Source organism: Herpailurus yagouaroundi, unplaced genomic scaffold (assembly GCF_014898765.1).
Source record: "Herpailurus yagouaroundi ecotype Mexico unplaced genomic scaffold, PumYag 187, whole genome shotgun sequence".
NCBI lineage: Eukaryota > Metazoa > Chordata > Mammalia > Carnivora > Felidae > Herpailurus > Herpailurus yagouaroundi.
This window is the reverse complement of record NW_024412418.1, coordinates 2,059,390-2,078,027: the sequence shown is the minus strand read 5'-3', so window position 1 is coordinate 2,078,027 and position 18,638 is coordinate 2,059,390. Positions and strand designations below refer to the sequence as shown.

The 18,638-nt window shown below is 47.0% G+C and overlaps 1 protein-coding gene across 1 annotated transcript in view; it reads right to left on the bottom strand.

The window, feature by feature from the left end:
• The window catches only part of OSBP (oxysterol binding protein), a 36,686-nt gene that overhangs the window by 17,165 nt on the left and 883 nt on the right, over window positions 1–18,638 (bottom strand). The window contains exons 2-8 of the mRNA XM_040495893.1: window positions 18,488–18,632; window positions 13,640–13,848; window positions 10,452–10,702; window positions 5,239–5,437; window positions 4,881–4,983; window positions 4,504–4,558; window positions 4,194–4,325 (exon numbers count right to left, since the gene is read on the bottom strand). Coding sequence (XP_040351827.1) covers window positions 4,194–4,325; window positions 4,504–4,558; window positions 4,881–4,983; window positions 5,239–5,437; window positions 10,452–10,702; window positions 13,640–13,848; window positions 18,488–18,632 — 1,094 coding nt within the window. The remainder of the gene's footprint in view (window positions 1–4,193; window positions 4,326–4,503; window positions 4,559–4,880; window positions 4,984–5,238; window positions 5,438–10,451; window positions 10,703–13,639; window positions 13,849–18,487; window positions 18,633–18,638) is intronic.

The window sequence follows — 18,638 nt, the reverse complement described above, 5'->3', positions numbered from 1 at the left end:
AGGTCATGATCTCATCGTTCATGGGTTCAGCCTTGCACTGGGCTCTGTGCTGACAGCTCAGAACCTGTAACCTGCTTCAGATTCTATGTCTCCTTCTCTCTCTGCCCCCCCCCCCCGCCCCCCCGCATGGTGGCCCCCCCCCAAAAAAAAAAAAAAAAAGTAAAAAAAAAAACGCTCCTCTTTTGGGAAGCAGGATCTACCCCTGCCTCAACCAAAAAGGGCGCCACACTCCAAAACCATCTTCTCAACACTGAGAGACACTTCGAGAAAACCAGTGGAAGAAAAACAGACACTGAGGGGGTAATGGACTAACACAGCTCAAATCCTCAAGAGCCTTTTTTACAGAAGGTCCTTAGAAACTAGGCCAACAAAATCTCTCATCGGCAGAATTTCAGGCCACACGAAGTAACACTTCCGTGCGTGTTGAGGAAAACGAGACGGGCAATGTGTTCCACCGATGGCTACAAGACACATGGCACACAGCCTGGGGCTGGAATCGGTGCAGCCTTAAGCCCTCGCTGTTCTCACTCGCACAGCCCAGGCCCCCAGCAACTGTTCCAGGAACCAGAGTTTCTCTAAAAGCGCCCAACTTTTCATATTGGTCACTTTATCACCCAGAAGCCCAACAGGGAAACAAACGAACCTGCGGATTTAAAGCAGAAGGAAGGAGGGAATTTGGTACTAGGCTGATGGAGGCTCAGGCAGCCAACAAAGACAACCCTAGTGATTCCAACAGCAGGAAGCCACGGGCTCTGGGCTGGAGGAACAAAGGGAAGCAGTGGGAGGACCAGGGCTCAGAGGCCAGGGGTACCCGCAGAAGGTGAACCTGGGGGGGGGGGGGGGGGGGGGGGGGCAGTACCCTGGGGTCCCTCCGCCTCTCTCGCTCCAAACTCGCGTTTGTGCCTTGCACTGGTGGAGCCCAACTGGACGCCAAGGCACAGAAGCCTGAGAAACCGCCTGGAGGAATCGACTCTCCTGTGACACAGCATAAAGCAGGGAAGGGTGAGGACTAGAGTTTCAGGCAAACAGGTCCAGGACTGCGCAGCCCTAGTGGCAATGTCAACAAGGAACTACTGGTAAAGGAGAGAGAGGTCACCGAGACTCAGAAGTTATTTCTAAGCAGAAACTGCACTTCTTTCTTTCTTTCTTTTAAAAAAAAGGGTTTTTTTTTCAATGTTTATTTATTTTGAGAGAAAGAGAGAGAGAGCGAGAGGGGAGGGGCAGAGAGAGGGAGACACCGAATCCGAAGGCTCGAACTCATGAAACGTGAGATCACGACTTGGGTCGAAGTCAGACGCTCAACTGACTGAGCCACCCAGGCACCCCAGGAGCTTTATTTCCAAGGCTGCAATGGCCTGCCTTTCCAGCCCACCTTCCCACTACTTTCTGCAAGGCTCCAGGGCAGGTGGGGTTCTTTTTAGGCCGCTAGTGAACCAATTGTTTTATGTGTCTCTAACATGCTAACTCATGGCCTTTTCTTGTCTGGAGATTGACATTTTCTTACACACCTACCTATAAATCTATTTGTTTTCTTTTTTTTTCTGAGAGAGAGAGAGAGAGAGAGAGAGAGAGAGAGAGAGAAAGTGCATGAGCTGGGCAGAGGGGCAGAGAGAGAGAGAGAGAGAGAATCCCAAGCAGGCTCCATGTTCTGTGCTGAGCCTGATGTGGGGCTCGATCCCACGACCCTGGGATCATGACCTCAGCTGAAATCAAGAGTCGGACACTCAACTGACAGAGCCACCGAGGTGCCCCTAAATCTTTGTCTTCTAAGACCAGTTAATGAATCACTTCAACATCTACTGAATGGTATGTATGTATGTGCCAGGCACCGGCTAAGCATCAAAGACACGAAAACCAACAAGACACGGTCTCTATAGACCATGAGGAACACCGTCTGTGGAGAGGCAGAAACCACGCTCTGGTCCATAAGACCCAAGAGGGGAGGGAATACTTTCTGCATTTTCCCCGCTCTCCATTCTGCCCTTCTTCTGCAAGAAATAGAACCCCCCAATTTTTAACGAGGTCCTGCCACTGAAGGTAGGAGTCTTCACTTCCAGCCTCTTTTTCAGCTAGCTGTGGCCATAGAACTAAATTCTGGCCAAAGAGACTAAAGTGAAGATAGTTTATGTAATTTCCAGGAAGCACCCTGAAAAGACAGGACATGCTCTTCTCTTTCCTTCTTCCTTCTGGCTGGAATGAGAGACGCTGAGGGTCCCAGCAGGAGCGGCCACTTCAGACCTAGGAACTGAGGCCCTAGCAGGGCAACAGGACAGAAAGAAGCCTGGTCCTGAGAGCGTGGAGTATGGCACGGGCCCTGGATCACCTACTTCTGGACTTTAACATGAGAATGAGTTAAGCTAATATTTGTTTAAGGCAAGGGTTGGCCAGCTTTTTCTGTGAAAGGCTAGATAGTAAATATTTACATGGTCCTCAAAGCCTAAATATTTACTATCCCATATGACACTGCCATGTGGCCTGTTACACTGACCCAACACGGCTGGTGCAGGATGGAAGCAGCCACAGACAACACATGATGCATGAATGAGCATCACCGCGCTCCAATAAAGCTGGAGGGTCACAAACATCGAAATTTTACGCAATTTTCACATCATGAAATCTTATCCTCCCTTTGATTCTTTGGAAATATTTAAAAATATAAAAACTACTCTTAGCTTGCAGGCTGCACAGGTCGCAGACAGATTCGCCCTTGAGGCCCACAGTTGGCTGACCCCGGGGTTTACGCAAACAGATTTGAGATGTTTCTTTACACTGACCCTATACCTAACTGACACACCGGCCCAACACCAGGCAGATCGCAGGCACTCAGTAAATGCTTATGTAATGAACGAGCAACGGAACCTGTTGGAACACCAAGGACAGCCCTCCCACCCTGACTGGACACACGGTGAAAGCTTGCTAAAAAAGATGATGCCATAGCTGAATCCTGAAGAAAAGAGTATTAGCCCTGGGAAAAGAAAAGCGGCACGGGTGGGTGGAGAGCAGATGTAAGTCCTGGCAGAAAGAGCAGTCTGTGCAAATGCCCCGCGGGGGAAAAAAACCAAGATGCCTCTGCATGTCTGAAGGTAACTGAGTGACTAGACGGCCAGTGTGGGTGGAAACTGGTCCAAGAGAGAAAGTATCAAGCCCACTGAGGAATCTGGACTATGCTCAAAGCAAAAAGGATCCAGCTAAGGATTTTAGGCTAAGGAGTGACATGACTACTTTTGTAATTTGAGAAAAGCCATTTTCAGGGGTGCCTGGGTGGCTTAGTTGGTTGGGCGTCCGACTTGGGCCCAGGTCATGATCTCACAGTTCGTGGGTTTGAGCCCCGTGTTGGGCTCTGTGCTGACAGCTTGGAGCCTGGAGTCGGCTTTGGATTCTGTGTCTCCCTCTCTCTCTGCCCCTTCCTTACTCATGCTCTGTCTCTCAAAACTAAATAAACATTAAACAAAAAATTTTTTTAAAGAAAAGCCATTTTCATAACGGTGTGGACAGACTGGGGGAGGGCAGGACAGGAGGCAGGGAGGTTAGCCCAAACACTGACTTCACCATGAAGACGGTCCTCATCTTCCCAGATGGAACGATGCTTCTGTGCTCCCCAAGCCTGTGTATGGACAGTGCTTCCCGTAACACTACCACAGAGAGTAAAACTGTCTACCTGTTTTCATGTCCATCTCTTTTAAACTATGTGCTTTTTGAAAAACATGGGGCGCCTGGGTGGCGCAGTCGGTTAAGCGTCCGACTTCAGCCAGGTCACGATCTCACGGTGCGTGAGTTCGAGCCCCGCATCAGGCTCTGGGCTGATGGCTCAGAGCCTGGAGCCTGGTTCCAATTCTGTGTCTCCCTCTCTCTCTGCCCCTCCCCCGTTCATGCTCTGTCTCTCTCTGTCCCAAAAATAAATAAACGTTGAAAAAAAAAAAATTAAAAAAAAAAAAAAGAAAAACAGAAACTATGCCCTATTTATCTGTGCATGCCCCCAGGCACATCTAGCTTAGGAATCTGCTCATAAACATTATAAACCAATGCATCTGATTCTAAATGCTCTGGAAACACACCAGATCCATAGACTACACTAAGGCAGCTAATTTGAAGGGGCAGTTTATGACTATAAGGGTAACAAAGACCATGTCACGAGCTGCCTCTCAAGTGGGTGGGGCAGTCACGGGGCAAGCCCGGGTGTGTAAGAACCTCACCGGCATGGGGATCTTTGAGAGTTCTTTCCCAATGCAGTTCTTCATGATGCTCCATAAATTGAGGCTATAGTTTGGCTTGTATGGTATCCTAGTTCTCTTTTCCTTCTTGGTCTCTTCCAGCTGATGCTTGTACTGAGGGCAAAAACAAAGCCATTCAATTACCCACAAAGAACAGAAAACCCGGTATTTATAAGCTCCCCTTCCCCCATACTAAAGAATCAGCATTTTCTGTTTTTCTTAGCCCTTTACACGCCAATCCTTGGGAATCACACCCGAGTCCCTCACCCGATGGCTCCCAGGTGAGAGTTACCTGCTCATCCAGGCTGATGTCACTGCTGGCTCCACTGATGTTGCTGCCAGTACGTCTACACAGGCGGGAGACACAGGAGAGTCAGAACACAGATCACAACTAGACTCCGCTCCTCGCCACATCTTTGCAGAGCGGAATGTTAAGCACAACTCGGTAACGTAATGGATGACCGAGCGACAACACTCAGATTCAAAGTGGGTGAATTTAAACATCTCTGGAGAACTTGCTCATGTAAAAAAGTTGACGGTGTTCCACTCGCTTAAGGAAAAGAGTCCGGATCTTAGTTAACCCTGACAACTACGATACTCCCACCTAAATATCTCTCAACATCGAAGGTCAGATGTGCTCATTTTTCGGGGGAGGCAAGGACAACTTACTTGTGGCCCAAATTTTCAGGCATGGTGATGATCTCAGGAGCATCAAAAAACTCATTCTCATCATCCTCATCGCTCATGTCTCCTTTGCCAGAGCAGCACTGATCTGCAGGGAGAAGCAGCCCTGTTGCTCACCGTGGCTCAGCTTTACCCAAACCAGGCATGGCAGGATCTTTACTGCGCGAACCACAAACATGGCCACGCATGATAGAAAGCAGTGGAAAAGCCAGGAGAAGTAAACGGCTCCAGTTCCCTGTCACAGGAGTCACTGGTTCTCGAGAGTCTGCAGCTGTTCTATCAAGGGCAGAAGACGGCCCTGGCTCACGTGTGAACAGACGACCCCGAGGACCAAGCGTCTTACCTTTTCCGGAACCAGTGCTGCCGGGAGTGTTGGCAGGCAGCACGGTGGCGCCCCGGAAGGCCCTCTCCAGGTGATTATGTTGCTTCGCCAGCTGCTCCAGGGTCTCTTCCAGGCGGATACGCTGGTCTCTTTCATACTGGAGGGACTTCTGCCATTTTTTACTGTGGGTCTGGGCTAACATGAGGAAGTCTCTGCAGGCCTGTATGGGGAAAGAGTGGAGAGGGGTCAGCTCAACTCAGCCAGTCAGAGATTCCCCCCGCAGGCCTCTGCAAGCCCATTAAGTCACTTTATTCTAGGAACTTTAGCATATTACGGCCAAAGAATCCCTGTTATTCCACGGCCAGGACCGTGAAGCAATCAAGGTCAGCCCCAGGAGAAAAGGTCAACATGGTCATCACAGTTCTTTTATATATTCCTGGTCATGAGGCCTACACAAATGCCAAGTGAGCAGTAAACCTAGACGAAGTATTTGTGGCAACATCACAAAGGGCAGCTACGTGAACTGAACCAAAAGAAGAAATCTGTTGACGAAAAGAAAAATGAGGACAAGCAGAGGAAAACTGCTTTCAATACATTCGGGACCAAGCTCAGGTCACCTCAAGCTGAGGAATTCAGATGCTGAGAATAGGGAATCTGCCCTGAATTAGATCAAATATGGGGCAATGTGACTGATTTTTATTTTGGTCGCTAAGAGAAACAACTAACCTTAACAACTAGAAGCTACCTGAGGCATCCAAAAAGGGATCTAGAGACAAAACACAGATCTGATCATATTAGGCCCTTCATGGGCTCCCCACTGGGAACCTAACTATTGGCTTGAAAGCAAATGACCCTTCAGATGTGGCCACCACCTGCCCTGTATCCTCCTCCCCAGGCACCTCCCGAGGGTGGAGCCACACTGAACTGCTCACCATTTCTTGGACACTTGTTTCTTTCAGGCCTGCCCACCACACGCACATGCTGTTTGCTTTGCCAGGAATGCCCTTTCCTGCCCGCTTCCTCTGTTTGGCCAAGTCTTGTTCATTCTCTGAGGTCTATGGCAAATGTTACTTCTTCTGTGACGATCTCCTAAGCGGCCAATCTCTCCTCTGCATTTCATAGCACTTTGCACATCTGTCTTATGCCATCCACAGCGGTATCGCGACTGATGTTCTGTCCTCCAGATGGATTATGAGCAACTTGAAGACACCGTTTATACCTTAATTATATATATATCTCCAGCTTCTAACTTAGTTGGCTTTGCATATAGTAGGAGCCTGATAAAGTGTGCTTCATGAATAATGAAGGAAGGAAGCAATGTAAGCTTAAAAGTCTATGCCCTGTTATGGAGAAACTAAAAGGTAAACAGAATATCTACTTTCATGGTTTCAACCTCTGCTTATAGGCTAATGACTATTCCAGCTCTGTGTTCATGGAGACAGAATATCCAATTGTCCATCCAACGGCTCAAAGTAATCTCAAAATCACTGGGGCCCAGCGTGAACTCACCACGTTCCCTTTCTGACTTTGCCTCTCCCTTTGGTGTTTGTTCTCCGTACCAAGAACAGTACTCCCTGCCCAAGCCAGGAAACCAGGAGGCATCCTTGATTCTTAATTTTTCTTCCCTTCCCATTTCCGATTATCAAGTGCTATTGATTCTTCTTTACTATTTCTGGGAGCTGTGGACATTTCTTTCCATCCTCCACCCTCAGAGGCAGTACAGAGTACCTACTGTAGAGGTCCACCGTCGGGGTTCAAATCACAGCTCCATCCTACTAACTAGCTATGGAATTTGGGGCAAGTTATTTAACCTTTTTCTGCCTCATCTGTAAACAGAGGATAACCACAGCAACTGTCTCAAAGAGTGGTTGCCTCACATGTAAAGCACTCAGAATCTTGGGATCACAGTAAGCATTCAATAAGGTGTTAGCTATCATAGTTAAGCCTCCATCAAAATCGGTCTTATCCGCTTCTAATCCACTCTACCAAGCCCATTGAGTAGGATCTGCACCCCTCCCCTCCCCCACACTTAATCCCTGGCCAGCCTTATCTCTAGCTACTTCCTTGTTCTAATAGTCAATTAGTAGTTCCCAGACTTTGGGAGAGAGGGAGGGATCCACACAGCCAGAGCTGTGCCTAGATCTATTCTTCTTCCTCACTTCCTTCCATACTGATCATAACTAAAATTTAGTGAGACAATTATACATCAGGCACTTTGCTGAACACTTTCTGTCAATTAGCTACTAAATGCCTTTCAACAACCCTGAGTGGCTACTAGCATTGTCACCGTTTTATAGAAAAGGACAGGAGTTCACAGAGGAAGCAGGTTATGGAGGTGGTTAACCATGGCAGTTGGGACTTCAGGGCCCCAAGCTCTTAATTGTCTTTTTTCACAGGAAGATTCTCTGTGGTCTTTCAGAATTTAGTTGAGGAGTTACCTTCTCTAATCTTTTCACTCTAAGCTAAACACCTTGAATGTACTACACCATAGCAGCCTGTGTTCCTTTCCATCACGGCACTTAGCACCACTCTATGAAGATCTGGTTACTTCCCTGTCCCCTCACTAGAGAATAATCTCCCGGAGAGCAGGCACCACATCCACAACTGTTTTATATTCCCTAGCACAGGGCCTAGAGCACAGAGGGTGCTCAGTAGATGCTTGCCGAATAAGCAAATGGATACGCTAACAGTGTCAAATTTACTTCCTTGGTCAGATTCACTTTGGTAATAAGAAAAGCTATGTCCTAAGCAAACAAGAAATTGAGTGCAATGTACTCTTCCTTTGATAAAACTTGGCCTATTTTGAGATGTGAAGTTAGCATGTTAATTTTAAGGCCTTGCCATCATCACCTAAAAAATACAAAGGAAGCAACACAATGATAAAAAAAAAAAAAAAATGCACCGCAAGCAACAACCAGCTGTGAAGGGGGCACAGGAGGTACTGGGGAGAACAGAATGACAAAACAAAACTTCCCTCTAGCTTTCAAGGGATCATTCCCTTCAACACAAACTCTGAACATTTAGAACCTGGGAAGAATTGCCCCCAAGGAACAAAGATAAGCATTTTTGAAAAAAAAAAAAAAAAAAATCCAAACTAAGTTTCAGTTTTATGGGAAATCTTTTAATCAAGAGGTGTTTGATTTAGCAAAATTTTCACATCAGAGAAGAAGAAAACTTGGAGCAGGGTGTTCACATGACATGGATAAAAGGCAACACTCACTGTCAGGAGACTGTTGTGTCCTGAGCTATTCTATTTACAAAATATATCTAGGGGCATCTGGGTGGCTCAGTCGGTTAAGTGTCCAACTTTGGCTCAGGTCATGATCTCACGATTCGTGGGACAGAGCCCTGAACGGGGCTTTGCGATGATAGCTTGGAGCCTGGAGCCTGCTTCAGATTCTGCGTCTCCCTCTCTCTCTCCCTCCCCCTCCCCCGCTTGTATTCTCTTTCTCTCAAAAATAAACACTTAAATAAATTAATTAAAAGTGTATTTATTGGGGAGCTCAGTCAGTTGAATGTCCGACTCTTGACTATAGCTCAGGTCATGATTTCACAGTTCATGAGTTCAAGCCCCAGATTGTCAGCTCACAGCCTGCTTGGGATTCTCTCTTTGCTCTCTCTCTGGTCTCTCTCTCAAAATAAACAAATAAATAAACAAAGTTAATTGACCTGAATGATTTGAGATTTTCCTGATCATAAAAGGACCTGAAAAACAGGCATACAGTCACTAAGAAGTGGGACAGTTTGGAAAAGAGCACACGACTAGACATTAGAAACACAAGCATCCATGCTGATTGGTAGAATGGTCCTGGGAGACAGGTGATCTTCCTGAAGTCCTTAAGTGGACAAAAATAATTAGTCTCTTCTACCCGGTGTGAATCAGAGCACTGAAGAAAATGTTCAACACTTCAGAAAATGATAGGTTAGAACAACTTTCTATTAAGTAACAAAGGGATTTTAAGTGAGAAAAACTAAATTTTCCCTTGGTCACAGGAGAAGACCTTTGATCTCTAGAAGGCATGTGAACTAAACTAGTTCTAAGCAGACGTCTTAGTATCACTCTCTGAACAAGCGAAAACCTGGCCCTAGTGAAGTAATTTCATCCCATTTAATTAGAGGAAAAGCCAGCATAAGCCCTTTCTCAGAATACTCTTTTCACTTGCCTTAGGACACATACTCTGGTGTTCTCATGTGCAAGCTAAGTGAAACAACCAGCCAGGTGAGAATTGGTCACCATCAGAGAAACAGCACTGTTCAAACCGTGTATTCACTTTAGAACTATCACCTCCTATTTGAAATACATCACTAATGCCCACAAACCAACAGCCACCCGAGGCTGGAGCCGTAAGGAGGCAGAAGGATTGGTCCCTTCTTTTTGAAAGCAAAGTACCCAAACTGGAGTATTTTGTTCTATCACCTGGAGTTACCCCTGAAATCAAGGACTAAAGATGGGACTAACTCGTATTATAAAGCTCTCTCTCCCTAGCACATGGCCAGCCCCCACTTACCACACTGTAGGCCAGAATGCACTAGCAAAGTACGGTAAGACCTGAAGCTCAAACACAACTGTAAAAAGGACCCATGGAGACCTCTCAGATCCAACAGATAAAGCTAGATTAAAAACAAATAGACAAAACCACAACCGGAGACGTTAAGGGACTCAACTAACATCACCGGCAGATATCCTGCCAGCTGCAGAAGCAAGGCTGGACCTCTGGACTCCTAGTTAATTCCCACGCTGGGACGGTGGGCTGACCCATGGCTGGAGCAGAGCATGAAAGTCATTCCATCTGTGTGGCCTGTTCTATTTCATGCAACAAACAATGTAACTTAAGTCCCCTGAGCAGTGAAGCAGGACCTAAGGTTCTGTGCTTTATCAATTACAATTTTCCGGCACTTGGGGAGAATGACTTTTCCAGAGCAGAAGAATCCAAAAGCAACAAAGGGGACGCCTGGGTGGCTTGGTTAGTTGTGTGTCCCACTCTTGGTGTCTTGGTTCAGGTCATGATCTCACGGTTCAGGAGTTCGAGCCCCACACCGGGCTCTACGCTGGCAATGCGGAGCCGGCTTGAGACAGAAATTCTCTCTCCCTCTCCCCACTTCTCCTTTCCCACCCCCGCTAACGCGCACTTGCTCGCTCTCTCTCTCTCTCCTTCTCAAAATAAATAACCTTAAAAAAATAATTTAAAACCATTAAAAAAAAAAAAAGCTACACAGGTGCCAGCTGCACTTACGTTGATCATGGCATTGGACGTTATCCTGAAGAGTGTGGCCCGTTCATTGACCTGCTTGATCTTCTCATTGCTCTCGGCGGGCAGCCGCAGGGACTCCAGCTCGCTGAGGGAGCGCTGCAGCGCAGTGCCGTGCTTGGCGATCAGGTCGTTGCACGTGCTCAGGTCCTCCACCTTGCTGGACAGCGTCCGGAGGGTGTTCTGCAGCTCGGTCTTGTCGGTTTGTGACACAGACTCTTCATCTCCCGACTCATCTGCAGGGGGCCCGAGGGCGAGTTAGAGGACTCCAGTTACGGGATGCTAGGGCTGAGGGTCGGAACCCTACCAACTGTCTACAACTAAACCGGCTCTCACGCCGGGCGATCTGACCCACCAGGTGTTCGCCCTTACCAGATGATTCGACTACAGTGCGGTTCACAGCCCCCCACCGATCTGACTGCCGTGTGGTGCCACGGACACCTGGGGTGGTTCTTCCTTTCACCCCCCTGCCCTGGGCCACACAACAAGCATTTATTTTGCTTTTCTTTTTTCTTCCAGTTGTATTGGGTTATAATTGACATGGCACTATATAGGCATACTGATTGAACTTACATATATTTCCAAATGATTATCACAATAAATTTAGTTAGTATCCATCATCTCATATAGATACAAAAAAAAAAAGGAAAAAATGTTTATTTGCCTTGTGATGAGAACTTTTAGGATCTACTCTCTTAGCAATTATCAAATATACTACACAGTGTTAATTATAGTCATCATGCGGTATGTTACTTCCTCAGTATTTAATTATTTTATAACTTAAAGTCTATACCTTCTGACCCCTACATTCAATCCCTCCACCCCTGGGATTCTTCTAAAAGGTGCCAAGGAAGCTCTGGCCTCACCCCCAGAAATTGATTACACTGGTCTGAGGAAAGGCCCAGGACCTGCATTTTGAGTAAGTTGCCCAGGCCATTCCAATGCACGCTGAACTTTGAGAACCAATGACCCGGAGGACAGGAGGGAGAAATTAAATGGCCCCTGGCCTTGGGAATGAATTGTTGAGCCTTTGAACTCAAGCTTGAGGGTTCCAACCCAGTCTAAGCGACCATCTGTTGGGTGATGGGAGAACCCTGTATGAAATGGGTTGAGAGCTGCAGTCTGGCTCTTGGTAAACAATGTCCACATCACCAAAAGACCCATTGATTTATCTTCTCCAAAGGAGAGCTCGGGAACTTTGTGATGAACTCATTTGACACGAAAGCCATCATAGCACTGAAAGCGACGCAAGGTCTTGTGTTAAATGACCCTCCAACAAAACATCCAACAGAGAGCTATGTCGTACCCTTCGCTAGCAGTTTTCTACCTAACACTCTGCAACAGCAAAACGCTTTTCCAGCAGTGTCACTTTCTTTGGGGGAGCTAACATCAGCACTAACATCAAAACAAAAGAAATAAGGAAAGCCTGCCCTGTCTGCTAGACCGAGAGGCAGGACCAAAGTCAAAATATAACCCGTTACAAGAAAACTTACAAGCAGAGAATTTTCCTTTCACTGACCAACAGATATAAAATCCAGTGTGGGAGGTGACAAGGGATAAGAAAAACAGGAGATGAACAACAGCCAGCAGGTGACCATCTTGGTCAAGATCTGAGTGAATAAGCTCAGTGTGATTAAACTATCAACAGCTGGGACAGGGGAAATCCTAGCATTTTCCTTGAAGAAAAAATGTTGAGACTGCTCTTTTTAGTGAAACTAAGGTAGCAAAATGAAGATTTTTCACAGAAAGTATCCCATGTAGGGGCACCTGGCTGGCTCAGTCGGTGGAGCGTCCAACTCTTGATTTCGGCTCAGGTCATGATCTCACAGTTCATGAGATCGAGCCCCACGTCCTGGCAGTGCAGAGCCTGCTGGGGATTCTTTCTCTCAATCCCTTTCTCTCTCTGCCATTTGCACAGAGATCTCTCCCTCTCTCAAAGTAAATAAACATTAAAAAAAAAAAAGTATCACATGTAATGATTTTGGTAATCTATAAAGATGGTTTGTTTCAACTCAATTAAGAAATAAATGAGAGAGGTGCCTGGGTGGCTCAGTCGGTTGGGCGTCCAACTTTGGCTCAGGTCATGATCTCACAGTTTGTAAGTTTCAAACCCACATCAGGCTGTGTGCTGACAGCTCAGAGCTTGGAGCCTGCTTCAGATTTTGTGTCTCCCTCTCTCTCTGCCCCTTCCTCACTCATGATCTATATGTGTCTCTCTCTCAAAAAAGGAATAAACATTAAAAAAAAATTTTTTTAGGGGCGCCTGGGTGGCGCAGTCGGTTAAGCATCCGATTTCAGCCAGGTCACGATCTCGCGGTCCGTGAGTTCGAGCCCCACGTTGGGCTCTGGGCGGATGGCTCAGAGCCTGGAGCCTGTTTCCGATTCTGTGTCTCCCTCTCTCTCTGCCCCTCCCCCGTTCATGCTCCGTCTCTCTCTGTCCCAAAAATAAATAAAAACGTTGAAAAAAAATTAAAAAATAAAAAAACAAATAAAAATTTTTTTTAAACAAAAAATAAGAAAGGGGCCCCTGGCTGGCTTAGTCGGTAGAGCATGTGACTCTTGATCTCAGGGTTGTGAGTTCAAGCCCCACACTGGGCATGGAGCCTACTTAAAAAAAAAAAAAAAATGTAAAAAATAAGTAAGAAACTGTCAGGGGAGAAAGAAAAAAGTAAAGATAGAACCAAATTGTGAGTTGTAATCATCTTCACACTGCCCTAGCCATAAAATAATTATTTCTCAAACTGTTAAGGTGGTCAAATGGCATTAAAAGCCAAAAGACACCTGTCACACCTCCAGGATAGTTTCTCAACCTCGGCACTACTGGCATCTGGGCCCGGATCCATCTCTGTTGTGAGCGCTGTCCTGTGCACTGCAGGAGGCTTAGCGGCATCCCTGGCCTCTACTCACTGGTGCCCGCAGTACCACCAGGCCTCAGCTGTGACAACAAAAATGTCTCCAGACACTGCCTAGTGTCCCCTGCAGGGCCGCCCTGGGGGGGCGGCCCCGCCCCCCGTTGCAAGCCACCGCTGCAGGGAGAGACACCGCGTGATGAAGAGAAGCCGGACACACTAGGGGACGGTTGATAACTGAACGACAGCGAGGGAGAAGGTAAGACTCGTGCCTAGCAGGGGCAAACAGGACGCGTCCCCGACGCGGCGTGCCTCGCTCCCTACCCGACTCCGCCAGCATCTTCACGGCCTTCGCCTTGGCCAGCTCCAGGGCTGTCACCCAGCGCTGTCGCTCCACTTCTGAGCTCGCCTTCAGGTGGTAGGTCTGAGCACCCCCATTGGAAATGATGAAGTTACAGGAGTCCTCCACGGTGATGTTGGCCGTGGCGAGGTTGATGGTACCACGGCAGGTGTGTCTCATTTCGGCCTTTGACCTACAATAATGAGATGAAGACAAGCTAAGGAGAAAGTTGACGGACGGAGTATCCTTCACCACGTTGTCTTCTCATAACCCTTTTCAAAAATACGGTAGTCCTAGGCAACAGCAAGTTCTACTCTTTCCCTCAGATGGCTCCCTCAAATTCCAGAAACCGTCAGTAGGGCTCTCCTTTCACGGCCAGTAAGTGTTGTTTCGGAGTTCTGAGCTCTCTCCCTTAGCCTTTTGGAAATAGCCTTCGCGGGAGCATTCACGACCTACAACGGTAATCCAGCAATGCTAAGTGTGTAAGGCAGTGAGTTTTGACAAATGTATACAATTGCGTAGCCGCCTCCACAAAGTGTAGAACATGTCCATCACCCCAACAAGTTCCCTTGTGCCCTTCGGTAGGCAGGAATTCCTTTTTATTTAGCGGGGTATAGTTATAAAATAGTGGTTTGTAAACTCACGCAACAAAATTTCTTGTAACAATCTCATCGCCTTAAAGAATAGCTGCATTTTACATATACTGCACCCCCCCCCAACTGTAACTCAGCCCTAATGAGAACTGTCGCACTACGGTTAGAATTATATTGCGTAAGTGTAAGGAATGCTGAGATGCTTAGGGTATTAAATATCGACCACAGCTCAAATGACAGGAAAGAGAAAGGACTAGCTTTCTGTGGGGGTAAAGAATAATCCTAAAAGAATCACCAGGTAGTATACTCTCTCTGGAATATGTTCTCGCCAAAGGTCCGCTGGCCTCGCTTGGCGGGAACTCCTAAGCCATCCTATTAATAGCTAAGAAAGATTCAGCAAATCTGTTCTCGGAGGACTGGGTGTAAAAATTTTCCCCATCTCTGACTGACGGCTCTATTAATAGACTAACTTTTGAACTTTACATCACTGCTTGGTGACAACAAGCTACGAGCTACTTCATGTAAAATACCAAGCTGCTAGCACGACTCAGTATACCTTGCAAACTGAGTGAATTTCCCCTCCACCCACCCGCTGCTTCTGCCCAGAGACCTGCCTGGTGAGACCACAGTTTTCCCTGACCAACTTGGAACATAAAGAGGTCAAAGTCCTTGGCCAACTGCCACAGGGCAGAGCAGAGCCATTTCCTTTGCACTGGAGCCAAGCGGCCCAACACACCTGGCACGTCCAGAGCTCCTGCGTGCCAGAAATGACACACACCCCATCTCCAGAAACGAAGACTTGGTATGTTTGAGAAAGTCTGTTTACTGTGCTTAGGAAGACAGATTTGCTATTGTTCAGTGTGTCACATGAAACTGGTTTTTCTTCCTCAAAGGCACAAATGAGCAGTAGGGGATGGCCAGGGGGGTCTCACTGGACTGGGCCATTTTTCACCCCTGCACCTGCCACAATGTAATGTGAATCCCTGTTTTTTCTATCCTTACCTCCCCTCCCCTCCCCCGCCCCCAAGCTTCAGTTACATTATGAATAATGCAGGCTGAATTTCAGACCCGCAGCTGACAGGCCAGCTCACCCTGGCTTTCTACTCCAAAGGTGCTGCTCGGACCCCGTACTGCGTTCCTCACAATGTGCTGGAACTTTTCACAAGCCACTTCCTAGGAATCTCTTCTGCCTGGGTCATCTTCATAAACTAAAGAAGTTTCTCAAATCACCTAAAGTCTATAGCAGTTGCAGAAATACCAAGGAACCCTAGGAGTAAGGCAGGCTTGACTCAGGAGCTCTTGGGTTCAGGCCGATACACCTCTGTTTATAAATGATTAGTGCAGAGGCTGGAAAGACATGGTTTTGAGAGTGCAAGATAAGTTCTTCAGGCACCACAGTATTAATTCGGTGCTGCCTTCTGACCAGAAAGTTCCCTTTAAGGCCAGCAGAAATAGTAACTCAATCTCTGGAAGCTAGTCAGGAAGACTAATGCTATGGCCCTGTCACCATGTGTCTGGGAAAGCCGGGATTCTACATACGGCTTTAAGTAATGGGACATCCATGTATCTGTGTATGTAAGGATGGGTAAAAAGAGGGAAGTGGCCTGTCAAAGCCTATGAGGACAGTTCATCACAGGATGGGTCTAGGAAGTATATGGTCTCAGTTAAAAAGAAAGCAGTATTTTGTAAAAGGCATATAGAGGAGACGACTGGTTTTGGAGGCATGAAAAGCAGGAGAAATGACAATTTAGCTAAATAACTGTAGGGAGACGGGGACACAGAGAACCCTGTCAAGAAGAATAAACCACCAGTATAGTTGGGAGGAAGAACTTCACTGTGATTTTGAAGGTAGTGCATAGATTTGATAACCCTGGTTCCTGTTACGTGGTTGGTTTGTGGGTGGGACCATCTTAGTTGGCAAAGACAGGCCTATGGCATATTTCCCAATATGTGGTTCAGTATGCTTTGGAAGCAGTTTGATCTGTAGTCAGATAGGTGCCCCTAACTCTTGTAAGACAGAAGTTAAAGGTGGTTACAAGTTCTTAAAGAGATAGCAACAGAGAAGTTATTAATGTCCAACCAAGATCAGTATTAAGACTGGTACTGATCAAAGAATCAAATGGCCTGGAAAGATGATCTGATAAGAATTTGGAGAAAAAAGACCACACAGTAAAGTCCTCAGCTGATACACAACTTAAGAAAATGAGCAGTGTTAATAGTGACTTACAAGCCAAGTTAGGATACAAATCAACCGAACTTTAGGATGATGGTCAGCATAATAGGAAAACAGGAACTTGAATAGGAGAAAAACTTTGGAACACACATTAAAACTTTAGATGTGTGATCGAACCTTAAACCGATCATCCTGGATGCGTACTGAGAGAGGGTTAAAGTTAAAATCAATTCTGAATATAATAATGCAAATGACCCACAGAACTGTTCACAATGTGGCAGGAACAGTGAGGATGTGCTAAGGCATTTTTCACCCTCAACAACCTCCAACTCCCACCTTCAATTTCCCCTCAAAATCCTCTAAGTGCTGATACGGTGGGGTTGAGGAAGAGATTCATTCACCCTACCTCTCCTGATAGCAGAGTGACTACGTGCAGAGGAAAAGAAATACAGTGAGCTGCTCTTAACAGCATTTTGGGTCTCAAATAGGACTTTTTTACAAAAAAGATTTCAATTAGAAGTGCCATTATATTAAGCAAAGTCTCCCTTAAAGGAAACTTTAAAAACAAAAAAATTTTTTTTTAATGTTTATTTTTGAGAGAAAGAGACAGAGCATGAGCAGGGGAGGGGCAGAGAGAGAAGGAGACACAGAATTCGAAGCTGGCTCAAGGCCCCGAGCTGTCAGCATGGAGCCCGACGCGGGGCTTGAACTCACAAACTGCGAGATCATGACCTGATCATGAGCCAAAGTCAGGTCAGACGCCCAACCAACTGAACCACCCAGGCGCCCCTCCCTTAAAGGAAACTTTTATACATTTTGTATAAAGTACTGTGATATAGAAACTATATACATTTCGTATATAGTAACAGTGGAAACTTTTGTACATTTTGTATAAAGTACTGTGATCTAGAAACTATACACATTTTGTATATAGCAACAGAAATCTAGAAACTTACTTGCTATAGGCAAGCAATTATCTGTTATTTGATTGATTCAAGTAACACTAACTTGGGTTTTAGGTTATGATGGTGTGAAGACAACCGGTTTCAAATCCTGACTGCTCAAGACCTTGGAATAGTTGCCCAGACTAAGTCTCAGTTTCCTCATCAGTAAGATGGGAATATCTCCTGATCCCCAGGGTTATTGTTGGGAGTCAATGAAACTACCCAAACTGTCCAGTACTCAGGAAATGTTTATGTCCTGTCTCCACATCCAGCATCTTAACCCCTCTATCTGGCGTAACCGGAGTAGCCAAAAGCATGCTACAGTTATGGCAAGCTTGTGAGCTGCCATGAATATATATTAAACATTCCAAAACACTGTTGAACGGAAGTAATCGTACCAAAGACATGGATTCTTCTTTTAATAAAACTTAAAGCGAACCAACCAAAGAGACCCCGGAAATACCGGAGAGACCACTGGAATCATTCCCATGGTGGGAGGTGGGGTCAGCGTAAATAAAAGCAGCACTGGAGGGCACATCTCCGTTATGGGCTGTTCAGAAGGCGAAAGCATATGCCAAGTCTGGGAGACATAAAGACAGGGGAGAGATACGGAGGCCACCCTGTGCCTGGTGTCCTTGTGCCTGAACGTGGAGACAGCAACGGCGGGTACATCAAAGGCTGCTAATAACCTTGAATTCTGGAGACAGCTAAGACAGCACAGACAGCTAAGATTTGGGACTTTCACAGCAAGTTCCGTGCGAACCATGCCGGGGCTTTGCTCTCCTACATGTGCCCCTTAGCACCTACGACAGCGCCTTCCTCGCAGAATTCATCATTGCACCGCCGTGCTGGCGCAAACACAATGGAAGAGTAGATGCTCTCCGAACAACTGGAAAGGCCAGGGACGGAGGGGAAGGTATTGCACCAAGAGCGGGTAACCCAGGTGGAGAGGGAAGCCCCGGGGCGTTCACTTTCGCGCAGGTGGGCTCGCGTCGCGGGCTGTCAGTGCGCGCAGGTGACGAAAAGGGGCCTGGGGCGACCTTGGCTGCGGGGCCGGCTCCAGAGGGTGACGGCGCGGGGACTGTGGGCTGCGGTGGGGGACGGCGCCCCGGAAGCAGTTACCTGTAGTAGCTCAGGAGCCCGTTGCTCAGCACGAACCACCGCCGCTGGTAGCCTTTGATATAATTGGTCCATTTGAAGAGCCAGCCCTCTCGAGCCGAGCCCGAACCCCCGGCGCCCGAGCCGCCGGAGCCCCCCGCCGGCGGCGCAGGGG